We start from the raw sequence: 16,336 nt of genomic DNA, 5'->3' as shown, positions 1-16,336 counted from the left end.
CGAAAGCACGTCAAAGTGCAAGTAGATAAATAGGTACCGCTCCGGCGGGAAGGTAAACGGCGTTTCCATTTGCTGCTGTGGTTCTCCAGAAGCGGCTTAGTCATGCTGGCCACATGACCCAGAAGCTGTACGCCGGCTCCCTCGGCCAATAAATCGAGATGAGCACCACAACCCCAGAGTCATTCGCGACGACCTAATGGTCAAGGGTCCCTTTATCTTTACCTTAATGTGACTTTTGTGGGTGCGCAAGGAACTTGGAGCAAACCGGTTCTGACTTGGGGGGTGTTTTGTCCCAGCTCTACAAGACCTGGAGCCTCAGCAGCTGCTGCTATTTGTTCAATCCTTTGGCATCCCCGTCTCCAGCATGAGCAAGCTTCTACAGTACCTGGACCAGGCTGTCTCCCATGACCCTCAGACTCTGGAGCAGAATATCATGGACAAAAGTAAGGCAACTCAGTGCTGCAGGAGTGGAGGGGTGGGAATCCCCTCAAGCTCCCATCTTTTTCTTTTTCTTTTTTTCTTTTATTGGGGGGGAAATCCGTGATAAAAAAATTAAGTGATACAGGAAGAAGGAGGAAAAGTAAGGGGAAGAAAAAACAAAGATGTGTATAAGAAAGAAAAAAGTCTTATTTTGAATTTTTGTATATTGATTTTATTATTGCTATTATTATTCAGCACCAACCTTCTGGGCATGGGTCGTATTACAGTGTTACCTCGGGTTACGTACTTAATTGGTTCCAAGGTGCCGTTCGTAACCCGGAAAGTCCGCAACCCAAAAATCGCGCTTTGCGCCATACGCGAACTGCGCAGGACGCTTCTGCGTATGCGCGGAAAAACACGTAACCCGAAAATACGTAAGCCGAAGCGGACGTAACCCGAGGTACAACTGTATACGGGCAGGTTTGCTTGTGCGTACCATAATCTTCCCAACCTGCTGCCTTCCAGATGTTTTTGTATTCAACTACTATCATCCCCTGCTTTGTTAGCAAGGGTTGATGGGAGTTGGCGCCCCAGCGGCATCTAAAGGGCATCACATGCGACACAGAGCAACGGCACTTCCCCCGCCCTCACTTAAATATAGTGCACCCCCCCTCACAGAACACCAATTCCACGAATTCCCACAAACTACCTCAGACTTTTGCGAGGGAAAACTTTATAATTTGGAGTCTCAGGCAGGATTTGATCAAATAAACAAGGAAGGTTTTATTTAACAAAGGAAGTTCATGACGCAAGTGGGTAAAACATAGGATACTTCAGATTTTATAATGTTATTTCACTTAAGTGCTTTCTCAGTTGTTGCACAGCTGTTGCCACGTAATATTTTGGTTCTTAAACAAGGTGGTACTTCCTGGCAGTTACACACCTACTCCTGAGCTACTCCAAGTAACAGACCGAAGGGATCTCCACACCCCTCTTAACTGGTTTGGGAGTCTTCTCTTTTCGTAGAAGAATCTCTCCTCTCCTGACAGGAATGAGACCTAAGTAGACTGTTTGTTTCCAGCTTCTACTCCTCCTGGCTCAGCCGCCCAGTTAATTCCTGGCCTATTACTCTCACAGGACACCACACACTGTCCTTCACCCTAAGCTCAGAGACTCCTTTCTCTACCTTGTGATATATTCCTGAGAGGGGATGTTTCTACCCAGAACCAACTCTCTCTCTCTCTCCTCTCACTCCCTATTTCCCTACCTGACTCCCAATCTATTCTCCCAACCTCAATCCCAACCTACGAACTGTCTCCCCAAATCCTCTCCTTTTCAACTCCCCCTCCTGGAACCCCGGCCAAGCATAAGCTGACGTCCCTTAACCATTTGCTGGCAGGGAAAAAGAAATAGTAAACACTCGGTGAACCAACCTGCCCAGCAAAAAAAAAAAAAAAAAAAACAACACTTTCCCGTCACATCACACCCGCCAGCTCTTCCTTGTAACATTAAGCAGGGAAGGATATTTCCCCTGTGTTTTAGTTTCCCATGGGACACATTCCGTTAGATTCAGGCCACATCCACACCATACATTTCAAGTGCTATGGTCGCACTTTGAACTGTCATGGTTCCCCCCCCCCCAAGAATTCTGGGAGCTGTAGTTTGTTAAAGGTGATGAACGCGGCCAGCCAGAAGCATATGGGAAAGCTCACAAGCAGAACCTGAGCTCCGCTGCCATCTCCCCACTTGCGATTCCCAGCAGCTGATCCTATCCAGTGTGGTGAGAGCTAGTGTGGTGTAGTGGTTAAGAGTGGTAGACTCATAATCTGGTGAACCGGGTTCGCTTCCCCGCTCCTCTACATGCAGCTGCTGGGTGACCTTGGGCTAGCCACACTTCTCTGAAGTCTCTCAGCCCCACTCACGTCACAGAGTGTTTGTTGTGGGGGAGGAAGGGAAAGGAGAATGTTAGCCGCTTTGAGACTCCTTCGGGTAGTGAAAAGCGGGATATCAAATCCAAACTCTTCTTCTTCTTCTTATCCGCACAAGAAATTCCCTAACTCCACCCATATACTATTAACTCCAGTGCCCCCTAGTGATTGGACTGTAGAACAACACTATCCACTGTCCCTTTTCTTTGGCCGATTTATTTGTTCTCTTTCAGATTACATGGCTCACCTGGTGGAGGTCCAGCATGAGAGAGGAGCTACTGGCGGACAGACCTTCCACTCGCTGCTCACCACTTCTGTCCCATCTCGCCGAGGTATTCATTCATTCATTCATACATTCATTCATTCTGCTCTTACATGCCACTTTCTCTCACAAAGTAACCTCAAAGCTGTTTGCATAAAGTGCTCAAAACGGAATAAGCAGAAATCCTAAAATGCAACTTTAAAACCACAGTGATAAAGCTGTTATAACCAAGAAGCAATACAAAAAGAGAGACAAGAACCAAACTAACTTAAATGTGGTTTGGCGGGGGGGGGGGGGAATGGGGACGACAAAAATGTCTTCATTGTGTGGCGAAGTTCCAGCAGTTTATTTCCTCTCTCCCCACATTTTTAAAAATTTAATTCTAGTAGCAACAGGTGGCTTACAGAAATGAAACCATTTTTTAAAAAAAGAAACAAAAACCAGTTTTTGCAATTGCCAATAAAGAAATACAGGATTTAACTGAGTTGATAACAAAACACTCCAAGAAGGTGTGGTCTGTGATTACAGAAGGGGTCCGTGGTCTGAACTAGAGGTTTTTTTTTACTTTGAAAAGAAAGATTAAAAAGTAACATTGAATTGTGCTAAATCCAAATTATATATAAATACAGAGGACACTCGGATTGTGAACGCGATCCGTGCGGGAGGCGTGTTTGCAACCCTCAGTGTCTGTAACCCGCAGCGCACGTCTGCGCATGTGCGGGCTGTGATTCGGCGCAAAGCGCCGAACCCGGAAGCAACCCGTTCCAGTGCTTCCGGGTCTGGCGCAGTGCACAACCAGAAAACACGCAACCTGAAGCGGCCGTAACCCAAGGTATGACTGTATATAATATTTTTCCCCACAGGTCTACGAGTGTGTCTGGATTTAGCACAGGTATCTGGGTATCTGAAGAAGTGTGCATATTTTAATTAGAGACCAACTAAGTTTGTTCTTGGTATAAGCTTTCGTGTGCATGCACACTTCTTCAGATACCCAGATACCTGTGCTAAATCCAGACACACTCGTAGACCTGTGAGACCTGATGCTCCTGAGCCACAGTGTTTATATATAGAAATAAAAGTACACAAAATAGCAAGGAAGTGAACTCAAGCACCTTGGGCTTATGTGAGATTTTTTCAAAAAGAGCATTTTTCCAGGTTTCGGATGGCAGTAATCCAGACTGGAACAGGGTTGACTTGGGGTAGCTCAGTTGGTAGACCATGAAGCTCTTAATCTCAGGGCCATGGGTTCAAGCCCCACATTGGGCAAAATATTCCTACATTGCAGGGGCTAGGACTAGATCAGTGTTTTTCAACCTTTTTTGGGCAAAGGCACACTTGTTTCATGAAAAAAATCATGAGGCACACCACCATTAGAAAATGTTAAAAAATTTAACTCTGTGCCTATATTGACTTTATATAAAGTAATTTTTCAATTTTTCCCACGGCACACCAGGCAACATCTCACGGCACACTAGTGTGCCGCGGAACAGTGGTTGAAAAACACTGGACTAGATGACCCTCGTGTTCCCTTCCCAACTCTACAATTCTGTGATTCTGAAGCACTAGCGCAGGGGTCTTAAGTTAGGTTCCAGCAGCGTTCTGTCGGGTTTCAGGGACTCGGTTTCCTCCCCCCCCCCCACCCTTTGGCAGTAGATAAGCAGAACAAAGCGAAAGGAGTCTGTTACCATTTAGAGATTTTAATGAACCCAGCGAGAGAACAAAGCAGCCTATTCCTCGGAATGAAGGTGCTCCCAGTTAAGGGTTCCACCCACTTCCCCCCTAGTCACCCACGTCACTTCCGTGTCTTGCAACCTGATCTCGCAACCACCGTGCTTTCTGTGCTGCCACCTTTTCTGCCCTCCTTGACCTTGGGCTGATCAGATGTAGGCTTTCCAGCAACATTGAGTCTGTTAACTCTCTCTCTCTCTCCCAGTTCTTCTTCGACTAACTGTTCACCCCCCAGTTCTTCCCAACTTCTGTCTTCTATGTCCCTCTGCAAACCATTGTTCCAAATCTATACTGTCCCACTGCTCCTGGGAAGATTCAGGATCCTGATCAGGGGGAGGTTCCCATCATTCCTCTTCAGTGCTGCCCTCCTTCACACGGTCCCTGACAGGTTCTTGAAAAAGCCCCACTCTCAAGATTTCCCCATTATCTCTCTTCAGACAGCGACGATTCCCCGCAACCCAAAAGCAGCCTCGAGGCTCCACAGGGGCAGGGCAGGATCCGCGCTTTGGCCCAGATCCGAGTTCTCGGTCCAGAGGATGACTTGGCAGGCATCCTCCTTCAGGTAGGGACGCTGATCCTTAACCCCAACCCCCAACTCCACTTTGTTTCTTAGCCTGCTTTGCATGTTCTACCACACTGTCCATCTCCCTCTGGCGAAACTGCAGACAGTCTCCGCCGCAGAATTATTGTTTTGCTTATTTATTGCAGTTATTAGTCCCTTTTCTTTCCCCAAAACTGACCCACAGTGACTTACAAAACAGTACAAAACGTTAAAACCTTAAAATGCATGTGTGCATATAAGAGACAGGTCTAAGGCTTCCCATACTCTGAAAGAGGCCACAAATATCTAAACCCAGTTTCTGAGCAAACGCATTCCTGTCCACATGCCGGTTCTCACACACACATCCATACCATGATTCCCCATCACTCCGTTTTTGTTCCTTCATTGAAACCTTTGTTAACTGTTCTTCCGCCTTACCTCTCAGAGCAACTGGCACCATAAGGCAGTGAAATGCAACAGGTGATAGATTCCGTAAGACAGCAGTAACAAATGGCAACTGCTGAAAATCTGGCATTAAAAAAACAAAGACCCAGAACTTTGGAAAGGCCCGGGCAGATTTTTTTTTTTTTAAGCAACATTTTTATCTGGCACGAAACGGAAAACAAAGACGGTGCCAGGCAGGCCTCCATGGAAGGGAAGTTCCACAGATGCGAGGCCACTACTGAGAAGGCCCTGCATCTTCTCACTGCCTGCTTAATTGCAGATGGGTCTGGAGGGCAGCCTTTGGGGCAGCAAATGCCATGGACAGATGGGGATTTGGGTTTGGTAAAACCTTTTGGGCCCTCCCCATTTCCTCCTCACCACCAGCCCCTTCCCAGTGGGTTCCTTGCCCCGAAAGTCCATGCTTCCTTTTTTTTCTCTTTGGCCTTTCTCACTGCACTGAGTTCTGCAGAAACCCTGTTATTGCGACTGGGAGAAAAGGAAGCAAACACCCGCTCCTTTTAATGCTCTGTGTTGCTTTTAAAATGTAGAAACCTGGAAACCCGTGTGTTTCCTAGTCTGGAAGCAAATGCAGCTCCCTCGCTTTTCTGACGCCTCCTTTTCCGCGCCTCGGGCAGCTCTTTCCGTTGACTCCAGATCCCCGCTGGCAGAACTCGAACCCGCGCCCCCTTGCCTTGGCTCTGCAGCAGGCGCTGGGGCAGGAGCTGGCCCGGCTCCGCCAGGGAAACGACGCCACGCCAGGAACGGCGGTGAAACTCCTGCAGGCGGTGGCTGCCCTGCTGAACTCTCCCCATGGCGGGGCGCTGGTGATGGCCATGCACCGGAACCACGTTGCGTCTTGTCCGCTGATGCGCCTGCTGTGTCAGTATCAGGTGAGGACGTCTCTGGGTGGAGGGGGCCCAGGTTGTCATCCGAGGCTGCCAGGGTAGCTCAGTTCCTCAGATAAAATACAAAACCGTGTATATCTCTGGATAGAAATGTATTAATTATGGAACTAAACTGACAATATCATCACACAAAATGTATACATAGATATTTCCTCAGAGGCAGATTAGCTGTATTGGAATGATGGGAGTCTGAGTCACTAAACATAGCTTAGCTATGTTTAATATCCCAGTTCTGATTTGATGATAAATTCCAGACCTTGATGAAACTGCTGGTGAAATGGGAAGATTTGAAGCTGGCCACCCATCGTGAGGACATACCCACACGTCTGAATGACTTTGTACAGTGGTGCCCCGCTAGACGAATGCCTCGCTAGACGAAAAACTCGCTAGACGAAAGGCATTCGCTAGCGAAAGGCTTCCTCGCAAGACGAATTTTCCTATGGGCTTGCCTCGTAAGACTAAACCCCCCCGTCCCGTCAAACTGCTATTCTCCCGTTGGTGCTTCACAAGACGAAATATTTGCTATATGACAGCACTCGCAGAACGAATTATTTTCGTCTTGTGAGGCACCACTGTATACCCTTCTCCAACATTGGGAAGATAGACCCATACGTCTTATAGACTTTTGCATAACCATCTTTAACATTATATTGCACTTTGTATATTGCACTTTGAATCAGCACTTTGATGTTTTAAAGCATATACAGTGGTGCCTCACAAGACGAAAATAATTCGTTCTGCAAGTGCTGTCGTATAGCGAATTTTTCGTCTTGCGAAGCACCAACGGGAGAATAGCGGTTTGACGGGGGGGGGGGATTTTTTTTTCGTCTTGCGAGGCAAGCCCATAGGAAAATTCGTCTTGCGAGGCAGCCTTTTGCTAGCGATTGCCTTTCGTCTAGCGAGTTTTTCGTCTAGCGAGGCATTCGTCTAGCGGGGCACCACTGTATACGTTTTGCCTCTGAGGAAATACCTATGTATACTAGGATCTGGAAGCTGTCTGAGGACAGATGCCGGCTCCCTCAGCCTATAGAGCAAGATGAGCGCCGGAACCCGAGAGTCGGACACGACTGGACCTGATGGTCAGGGGTCCCTTTACCTTTACCTATGACTCTATTATTATATACATTATTGGCAGAGTTGTGCCACTAGTTGACTATTTGTTCATAAGTATCTCCAGGCTTTGACATGCACGCTGCACTTTGGTGTGTTTAACTGAGTAAAATTGTTCTTTATATTTGCAAGCCGGTTTGGTGTTTTGGTTTTGTTGTATTATAATCATTATAACACCCGATACTTTTTTTGTATACCTTCACGGTTTTTCCTGCATCGTGATTTTTTACATAACACACACACACACACACACACACACACACACAAGGACTGGGCAATGTCTCAATGCACTGCCAAAAATCGGTTTCATCATGGTAACGGTTTCATAATATTCAACATGGCAATGTATCACGAATCATGATGTGTGTTGTGTGCTGTGTTAAAAATGCAACTTGGGGAAAACCGTGGAGCCAACTGTTGCTTCTCTCATGGTTCCTTCTGTCCACGTTGCTCTGTCCTACGATATAACAGTTGTAATAATATGTTAAAGGTAATTTAAAAATATCTCCATTTTAGAACCCCTAAGTAGTAGACATTGTCAGGACATGACCCCGTTGACCTCTACATAGTTCCATCCTTATTTCAGACATCATGATATATTGGTATATCACAAGGTTCAGCCGGTGGCATATCACAACGTTGAAAGCCAGACACCGAAGAAGAATCTGGGCTGGGAGAATGTTGGAGGGAAGCCTGGTGGGAGATTGAAATGGGAGAGGGGAAGATGGTGAGGAGGGGGGTGGGGTAAAGGGATTTATGAGATTATTAGGAAGGCTGACCATGGTACCCCAACGTCAGAGGGCAAAAAGGATTTGAAGAATGGAAGAAATATCTAGGTTTTTATGAAAATGTGTTGATTAAAATATTTTTGAAGTTGGAATTAGAAGTTATAAGAGCGACAGCTTTACTGAGTTAAGAGAAGAAAGGATATAAGAAGCTAAGGTTTGGAATATGATGTTTTATTTGATAAGAATAAGTTTTATGTTTTAAGATTTGTTGATTATAATTGCAAGATTAAGATTAGTTGTAAGGAACTAGATTTTACAATGTTACAAAGTTACTGAAGAAGATTAGAAATGAACGCACAAGAGAGGGCGCAAGGAGGTCCCAAGATTAGGATTAAGAAGAATGTAAGGATTTTCAAGTAACTGTGTTGTATTGTGTGTATTGTGTTGTTTTGTATGGGGTGTGGGTATTTGTAATTGGTTTAATTTGGAAAATCCAATAAATTCTTATTAAAAAGAAAAAAGAAAGCCAGACATCGCTCAGCCCTAACATATGTCACGATTCGCAATATATTGCCTGGTCAAAAATTATGAAACCGATATCCCATTATGGACTTCAGACCGGTTTTGGATAATATATTTATCAATATATCGCCCGGCCCTAGCTATGATTCTATTAATCTATGATCTGTGTGGGTAGCTGGAGTCTGGCACATACAAGCCCAGGGGGTTGTTAATTCATATTAATTAATCTGTTAATTTCCCGCATGCCACCCTACCAAGCATTTGTGGTGCCGAAGGTGAAGGGTCCAGTTAGACTTCTGGTAGATCTGGCTTCAAGACCACCCTGGCGACTTAGCGGGAGGAATAGCAAGCTCCTCTGGTCTGCCATTCTCTTGCCACGTCCCTTCGCTTTGGGTTCTGCCCGTAATCCTTCCTGTTCCCTCCTTCTCCAGCGTTCCGTTCCCCAGGACACGACCTTCTCCTCGCTGTTTTTCAAAGTCCTCATGCAGATGTTGCAGTGGCTGGAGAATCCAGCTGTGGAGGAAGGGCCTCTGCGGACCCAGCTCAAATCCTTCGCTGTCCAGTATTCCTCCAGACACCGGATCAATGACGGTAAGAGGGGCGGTTTGGGACTCGGCACTGCAGGCTGCTTGGGGCAGGGACCTTCCTTGGGGCTTATGCCACCCTGTAAAGCTGACAACGCCCCACTCAGCGTGGATTTGATTTAAATCAAATCGATTTAAATCACAACTCAAATCACTAGTCAGTAAGACTTGATTTAAATCTTTTTTTTTTTTTACATAAAGACTCGTTCTTGCTGTTATAATCTTAATATTTACAATCAGCTGGAGGTTTCCTTTTTGGAATAATAAATTTTCAGAGTAGTTTTTACAGTTATATCAAAAATTGCTGATTTGTTTATACTATTAGAAATACATAGACAAATAATTATGAAATTATGGTGAGGTTAATAGGTTTACTGTTTATATTTGGACAACTTTTCTGCGATACTTTATTAGAAAGAGAAAAATAATCACTTCCTTAATAACAATTTAAACAATTTATTTAACTAAAACAATAACATTATAGCATATGTATCCATGTTTGTTGACTGATGTGGTTAAACGATTCTTTTTAAAAAAAACAACAACAACCTTAGACTGAGTTTTAGCACACATGAAAAACTTGAAACAAATCCTTATTTCCTGACGACTAGCCTTTGAACTATAAAGTAACTGAAATAGCAAACTATCTTTAGAAAGACTTTTCCCCAAAAAGCATTTTATTTTCAAAATCCAATTAAACTTTAAAAAAAATCTGATTTAAATTTTTAAAAATCTGATTAAAAATGTTAAAGATCTGATTTTTTGGATATATATATATATTTTAAATCATTGATTTTTATCTACCCTGGTCTCACTGCTGCTAGCAATCATGCTGCAGCATCCTGCACTAACCGTAGCTTCCATTTCATGGGCCTGGGAGGCCCCACACATAACTCAGAATTGGTTCCTCCAACTTGCGTCAGCTCTCAGGCAGGGGTCTTTCCCATCAGCTGTGACCTTGTAACAGAAGGTGGTAGGAATCGAACTTGTCTGTAGTCAAAAGTGCATGCACAACCACGGAGCCTGGCTCCTGAGCGATCCTTTATTTCCTCTCCTCTCCTTGGCAGTCCGCGGTGGATTCCTGCACCTCGCCGAGGCTCTGGCGTTCCGCCGGGACGCCGACATCATCGGCCCGACCGTGTGCGCCATCATCACCACCTTGAAGTCTGGGGAGAAGTATAACGTGGAGCCTGAGCTGGTCAGCAAAGGTAAGACCCGTCTCCTCAACCCTTCCTCCGATCACGGATGGAACACCGCCACGTGCTCTCCTGCTTCTCTTCTCCACTGCATGGGCAGCTGGGAAATGGGAGTTCGGGGCCAGACGAGGACTGACTCTTTCCTCCAACAATTATGCATTGTTTGGTGCATTGTTATGTCCTGCCTCTCTCCTCGGTTGGGATCCAAGGCGGCTTCCAACATTTAGAAACCGCATTACAAAACGCACTATTGTAATACGATTAGTACAGAGCCTAGGGCTTGCCGATCAGAAGGTCGGCGGTTCGAATCCCCGCGACGGGGTGAGCTCCCATTGCTCGGTCCCTGCTCCTGCCAACCTAGCAGTTCGAAAGCACGTCAAAGTGCAAGTAGATCAATAGGTACCGCTCCGGCGGGAAGGCAAACGGCGTTTCCATGTGCTGCTCTGGTTTGCCAGAAGCAGCTTAGTCATGCTGGCCACATGACCCGGAAGCTGTCTGCGGACAAACGCCAGCTCCCTCGGCCTGTAAAGCGAGATGAGCGCCACAACCCCAGAGTCGTCCGTGACTGGACCTAACGATCAGGGGTCTCTTTACCTTTACCTAGTATCTTATGCAGAGGTTCAGATCCGAGGGTTTGGCGTATACGCAAAACTGTGCATACTTGAGCTGCCCCCTTGGAGCCGCCCCTGCATGGGCATCCTTACACATCTGGAATGTTCTCATGAGATCCCACAGGGCCGCCTGGGTTTTCTGTGAGATCTCTTGCAAGATCTTGCGCGACTGTTTCCAGGCTTGCAGAGCCGGTGCCCCTGGAGGGCCTTGCCCGGTAAGCAAGGTCGAACGCTTAAAAGCTCTTTTTGCGCCGGGAAAACCTTGCGTGCATTTAATTTGTACGATTTCAACCAGCCGGCCTTGCAAGATTGAAATCACACAAGTTAAGTGTAAGGTGCAGTCGTGTTGGGGGAAAAGAACTGGTTGAAAAGGATAGCTAAAATACATCAGGACACATTCAGAACCAGCTTCAGGGAACGCCACAACAATACTGTAGAACGGAGCATGAGAGGCAGGGGGGATTTTAGTGACGCACAGGGCGCCGCTGAAATCTGAGAGCCCAAAGGCCACCATTGCCTGGCACCCAAGGCAGGAAGTGCTGAGAGTCAAGGAGTGTACAGCTACTTCCTGTCCTCGCTCAGTGCATTTCCTGCCTTCCTTAGCTAGTTCTAGCTAAGATCCTCCTCTGCACCTCAGCTTCTCCTGTGTTTCCTATTCCTTGCTTTTCTGGCAGGGCGGTATCCTGTCTTCGTTTGCCTCCATCCATGGCACGGCTGCAGGAACAGGTCACCCTCTAGATCAGGCTTCCTCAAACTCGGCCCTCCAGATGTTTTTGGCCTACCACTCCCATGATCCCCAGCTAGCAGGACCAGTGGTCAGGGATGATGGGAATTGTAGTCTCAAAAAAACTGGAGGGCCAAGTTTGAGGAAGCCTGCTCTAGATCAGGGGTCAGCAACCTTTTTCAGCCGTGGGCCGGTCCACCGTCCCTCAGACCATGTGGTGGGCCGGACTATGTTTTGAAAAAAAATAATGAACGAATTCCTATGCCCCACAAATAACCCAGAGATGCATTTTAAATAAAAGCACACATTCTACTCATGTAAAAACACACTGATTCCCAGACTGTCCGCAGGCCAGATTGAGAAGGCGATTGGGCCACATCTGACCCATGGGCCTTAGGTTGCCTACCCCTGCTCTAGATGCTGCTGGGCTCCACCTCCCATCAGCCCCCAGTCAGCAAGAGATGGCGGGAGCTGTTGTCCAACGGAGTCTGGAGAGGTCCTCGGGTTCCCAGCCTCTGCTCTGAAGGGCATTTAGTGCAAAGATTTTAATCCAAGTCCTGGGAGCCACAACCACATTTTCCCTCTGCCCGTGCTTCCGCTCAGTTTCTTAACTGGCTTCTGTCCTTTCCCTCCATTCTGCCAGTCCTTCGAGGCCTGACAGAAACACACTCGCCATATCTGGAGGAGCTGCTGGCTTCCCTCTTCTCTGTTACCATGGAGATGCCACCCTGCAACCCTGCCACGGGGCCCATTTCCGTGGTGAGTTCGCTGCTGCTCCAGGAGAAAGAAGAGACCCCCGTGAAGAAAGAAACCGAGAACTGCAGGTGGGCTGCTGGCTGGGCAGGTGACCTCTGCCCTCTTTAAGACCTTGGCAGGCTCAGTCGGCTGCCTTCCCTGCCGGTATTTTTAAATGTCTCCTTCCTCGTTTTCGCCCACCAGCGCCGAAACCTGCCAGCTGGGGCCTTCCTCTGGCCTGTTCATCGACTGGCTGGAGATACTGGACCCCGAAGTGATCAGCAACTGCCCAGATCTCCAGCAAAGGCTGCTCTTCTCCTGGAATAAGGTGAGGAGCCATCAAGCCAGGTGTATCTGTGATGTCAGGTGGCATCTCCAGCTCCCAAGAGCTGAAATCGCTGAAGAGATCCTAGTGGGGGCTTCCTTCCGATGTCCAGAGCTGCTGGCAGGGGCTGGACGGACCAGGGATGGTGAGAGCCGCCCTCCCCCTTCTCCTGAACCATCCCAAGGGCAGGAGGACAGTATAGATTTAGAGCAGTGGTTTGCAGAGGGGCATAGTCCAGAGGGAGAAAGCTGGGATATACTGGGTGAGGAACAGCTAGAAGAGGAAACACCAGGAGAGAGACAGCTGGCAGATTCAGTGTCCTTGGAAAGCATTCCTGTCCCCCCTTCACCTAAGACTAGACAGGCTCTGAGAGTGATAGAAAAGAAAGCGCAGAGGCAACAAGCCCAGATTACACGACGTAGGAGTGGTGTAGATTAATGGGGACAGAGGGGGTGAACCTTTACTGGGAGCAGCGCCATTTCTAGAGAGATACGCATTCCTTTGTCTCTCGCTGTAATTATTAAAGAAACTAACTGGTAAGAACACTCCTTTAGTTTTATCTGCTTATTTACTGCCAGCGGGGGAGGGATCCGATTCCCCGAAGCCTGACAGCTGCACGTGCTTCTTGCCTTTGCTTTCATCGCCCTCCGTGGCTTTGCCTCGTCTTCGTCTCTTTGCCCCAAGTACTCTCTTGTAGCTCAGTAGCCAAGCAGCTGACTTGCAAGCAGAAGATCCCGGCTTCAATCTCATATCCCTCCATAGTTACCTTTCCCCTTTTCATTTCAGGATAATGGCTCTTCCGAATCGGAGCCACCCTCTTTCCGCCCATACCTTTTGGCTCTCCTGACTCACCAGTCCAGCTGGACCACGCTGCACCGCTGCATCAAGATCCTGCTTGGCAAAAGCCGAGAGCACAGGTGGGTCTCCCCGGTGCTTCTTCGGGTGGCTTCGCTAATTTGTAAAAAGCGCTGCATCATAAAACGACAGGGCGGCGTACAGCATCAAAGCATAAAGCGATAATATAGATAAAAGTGGTTGTGAAGTGTGCAAAGAACCGCTGACTCACATGGCCTCTTGTGCAATGCCAGAGATGCTTGCAGGGGACTCTGCTGCTGTGATGGGTACACAGCGAGGAGGTGGATATCTCCCACCCCCCTCGCAAAAGGAGGAGTCAGTGCAGTGAAGGAGATATTTGCTTTAGCTGGATTCTTCCCCTGCTTTTGCGGGGAGAGGGGCTCGTTGCCAGCCATCATGGGCTGGCTAGATGCAGAGGAATGGTGGAAGGCACCAACTGGGGAACCCCCAGGGGAAGAAGGCTCAGAGCCAGGGGAGTGGTGGTTGGACTCTTGAGGAAGAGGGAGCAGACTGGGAGGAGGAGGTCTCGGAAGCTGAAGAGGCGACAGGGCTTAGTGAGCAGAAAGAGGCTGTGTCAGAGAGCAGTCCAGAATCAGAGGCAGAAGCTTCCCTTCCCCTGGTCTCCTGGAACCCGCAGAGGTATGAAGAGGGTGGAGCAAAGGCAGACAAGATGAAGGAGTCTCCTATTGCTTGGGAAGGACCCAGGGGGAGAGGAGGCTTAGTCAACGGTGGGAAGGCAGGAACCTTCAGTCCTTGCAGCTGCCTCTTAGGAGCAAGTTCTACCAGGAAGTGTTGAGGTGCTCACTAGGTCTAGCCCTCCTGGGGTTGTCTTGTTTCTTTGAATAAAGAGTTAACTTCACCGAAGCCGTGTGAGCTGCTCCTGGCACCCGCTTTCCAGTGACCTTCAGATCCTGTTTCATGCCATGCAGACAACCTCTTTCCCACCTGGGGATTGAAACGGGCTGGTGGTTCCTGCAGCCACCTTGCAGCCGTGATTCCTTATGCCCTGGGGGGAGAGGAGGGGCAGGCAGTTGGGAGGGAACAGATTTCAGATGGAAGAACCTTCCCCTCCCACCCCAGTTTCAATCTGCCAGAGTGTGTGTGCGTGAAAGACTATGTACCAGGTGTTGGGGAGAGCAGTTGATGTTTGTCAGATGGAGGCAGACACAGCAGAGTGATGGGAGTGGATCTCAGGTTCTGTTCCCTGGTTTCCCAAGTTGGTTGTGTGGCATTTCCCCCTCCTTTTGATTTTGCACACCTGCGTTCATGTCTTTGCTTAGATTTGATCCAACTGCATCCTTGGATTTCCTCTGGGCCTGCATTCACATCCCTCGCATTTGGCAAGGACGCGATCAGAGGATACCTCAGGTAATGAGCTGCTTTCTTTACTGCGCAGCTCGGCAAGGAGAAGGCGGCCTTCGCGTGGCCTTCCTCCAGGCATGGTTGGACTCCAGCTCCAATCTGCCCCGGGCAGCGTGGTTGGTGGTCTGGGATCATCAGAGCTAAAGTCCAACGAGATCCAGAGGACACCACGTTCCTCATCCCTGGTGTGAAGAGGGTGTACTTTTCAAGTCACCTTGTTGTTGGGTGGCTGGGGCATAAGAAGGAGGGAAGCCTTGCCGGCTCACCCCTAAAGGCCATTCTCAGTGATCCTCCACAAATGGATCCAAAGAGCCTTCCAACTAAAAACCAGGTTTCTCGCCTGACGGCACATGTGAGTCCACATAAGGGCTCCCGAGGGTGGCTTAGTTCAGCAGCAGCAGACTTGTTTTCTCCTGCTCTGGAGGGTAGGATTTGAACCATTGGCTTCCAGTTCCAAGAAACGAGATTCCAACTAAACACCAGGACAGTAAGAGCTGTTTAGGATGTGAGGGCGATCTGGCTGCGACATCTGTCACCCCATTGATCGCCAGGGTTGATTCGGCTGATCTGGCTGGCTAGGCGGGTGTCCCCTTCCTCCCTCACCGCTCCATGTGCGTCCCTCCCAAAGCTGTGCGGTCGGTGGAAGAAGACGACCATCCCAGATAGAAGGAGTGTCCCGTTCTTCCGTATACAATAGCTGCGCTCCCCTGCTGGAACCTCCAAACAAGCTCAAGGACAGTAAGAGATGTTTGACAGTGAAACAGACTCTCAGGAGGTTGTGGGCTCTCCTTCCTTGGAGGTTTCTAAGCAGAGGTTGGATGGCCATCTGTCATGGATGCTTTAGCTGAGATTCCTGCATTGCAGGGGGTTGGACTAGAGAACTCTTGGACTGCCTTCCGACTTACCGATTATATATGATTCCACTGTTGTTCCACTGTCAAACAGCTCTTACAGATCCTAGATGTTGGACTGCAACTCCCAAACAGCCTGTCTAATGGTTGGGTTGATGCTGCTGGAGTCTATGACAGCTCCTGGAGGGCACCACGTTGGCTACCCCCATTGTAGACCACCTCCACAGGGATGCAGGTGGCGCTGTGGTCTAAACCACTGAGCCTCTTGGGCGTGCCAATCAGAAGGTTGGCGGTTCGAGTCCCCGCGACAGGGTGAGCTCCCATGGCTCCTGACAACCTAGAAGTTCAAAAGCATGCCAGTGCAAGTAGATAAATAGGTACGGCTCCGGCAGGAAGGTAAACTGTTCTGGTCATGCTGGCCACATGACCTGGAAAGCTGTCTGTGGACAAATGCCGGCTCCCTAAGCCTGAAAGCAAGAAGAGCGCTGCACCCCAGAGTTGCCTT

General features: G+C 48.3%; 1 protein-coding gene across 1 annotated transcript in view; it reads left to right on the top strand.

The window, feature by feature from the left end:
* Nucleotides 1–16,336, top strand: part of INTS1 (integrator complex subunit 1) — a 73,953-nt gene that overhangs the window by 38,217 nt on the left and 19,400 nt on the right. The window contains exons 27-36 of the mRNA XM_033166445.1: nucleotides 297–443; nucleotides 2,582–2,680; nucleotides 4,776–4,900; nucleotides 5,959–6,213; nucleotides 9,020–9,179; nucleotides 10,240–10,380; nucleotides 12,347–12,527; nucleotides 12,643–12,766; nucleotides 13,550–13,680; nucleotides 14,899–14,986. Coding sequence (XP_033022336.1) covers nucleotides 297–443; nucleotides 2,582–2,680; nucleotides 4,776–4,900; nucleotides 5,959–6,213; nucleotides 9,020–9,179; nucleotides 10,240–10,380; nucleotides 12,347–12,527; nucleotides 12,643–12,766; nucleotides 13,550–13,680; nucleotides 14,899–14,986 — 1,451 coding nt within the window. The remainder of the gene's footprint in view (nucleotides 1–296; nucleotides 444–2,581; nucleotides 2,681–4,775; nucleotides 4,901–5,958; nucleotides 6,214–9,019; nucleotides 9,180–10,239; nucleotides 10,381–12,346; nucleotides 12,528–12,642; nucleotides 12,767–13,549; nucleotides 13,681–14,898; nucleotides 14,987–16,336) is intronic.

This window comes from Lacerta agilis, chromosome 13, assembly GCF_009819535.1.
Source record: "Lacerta agilis isolate rLacAgi1 chromosome 13, rLacAgi1.pri, whole genome shotgun sequence".
Classification (NCBI taxonomy): Eukaryota; Metazoa; Chordata; class Lepidosauria; order Squamata; family Lacertidae; genus Lacerta; species Lacerta agilis.
This window is presented reverse-complemented; position numbering and strand designations above follow the sequence as displayed.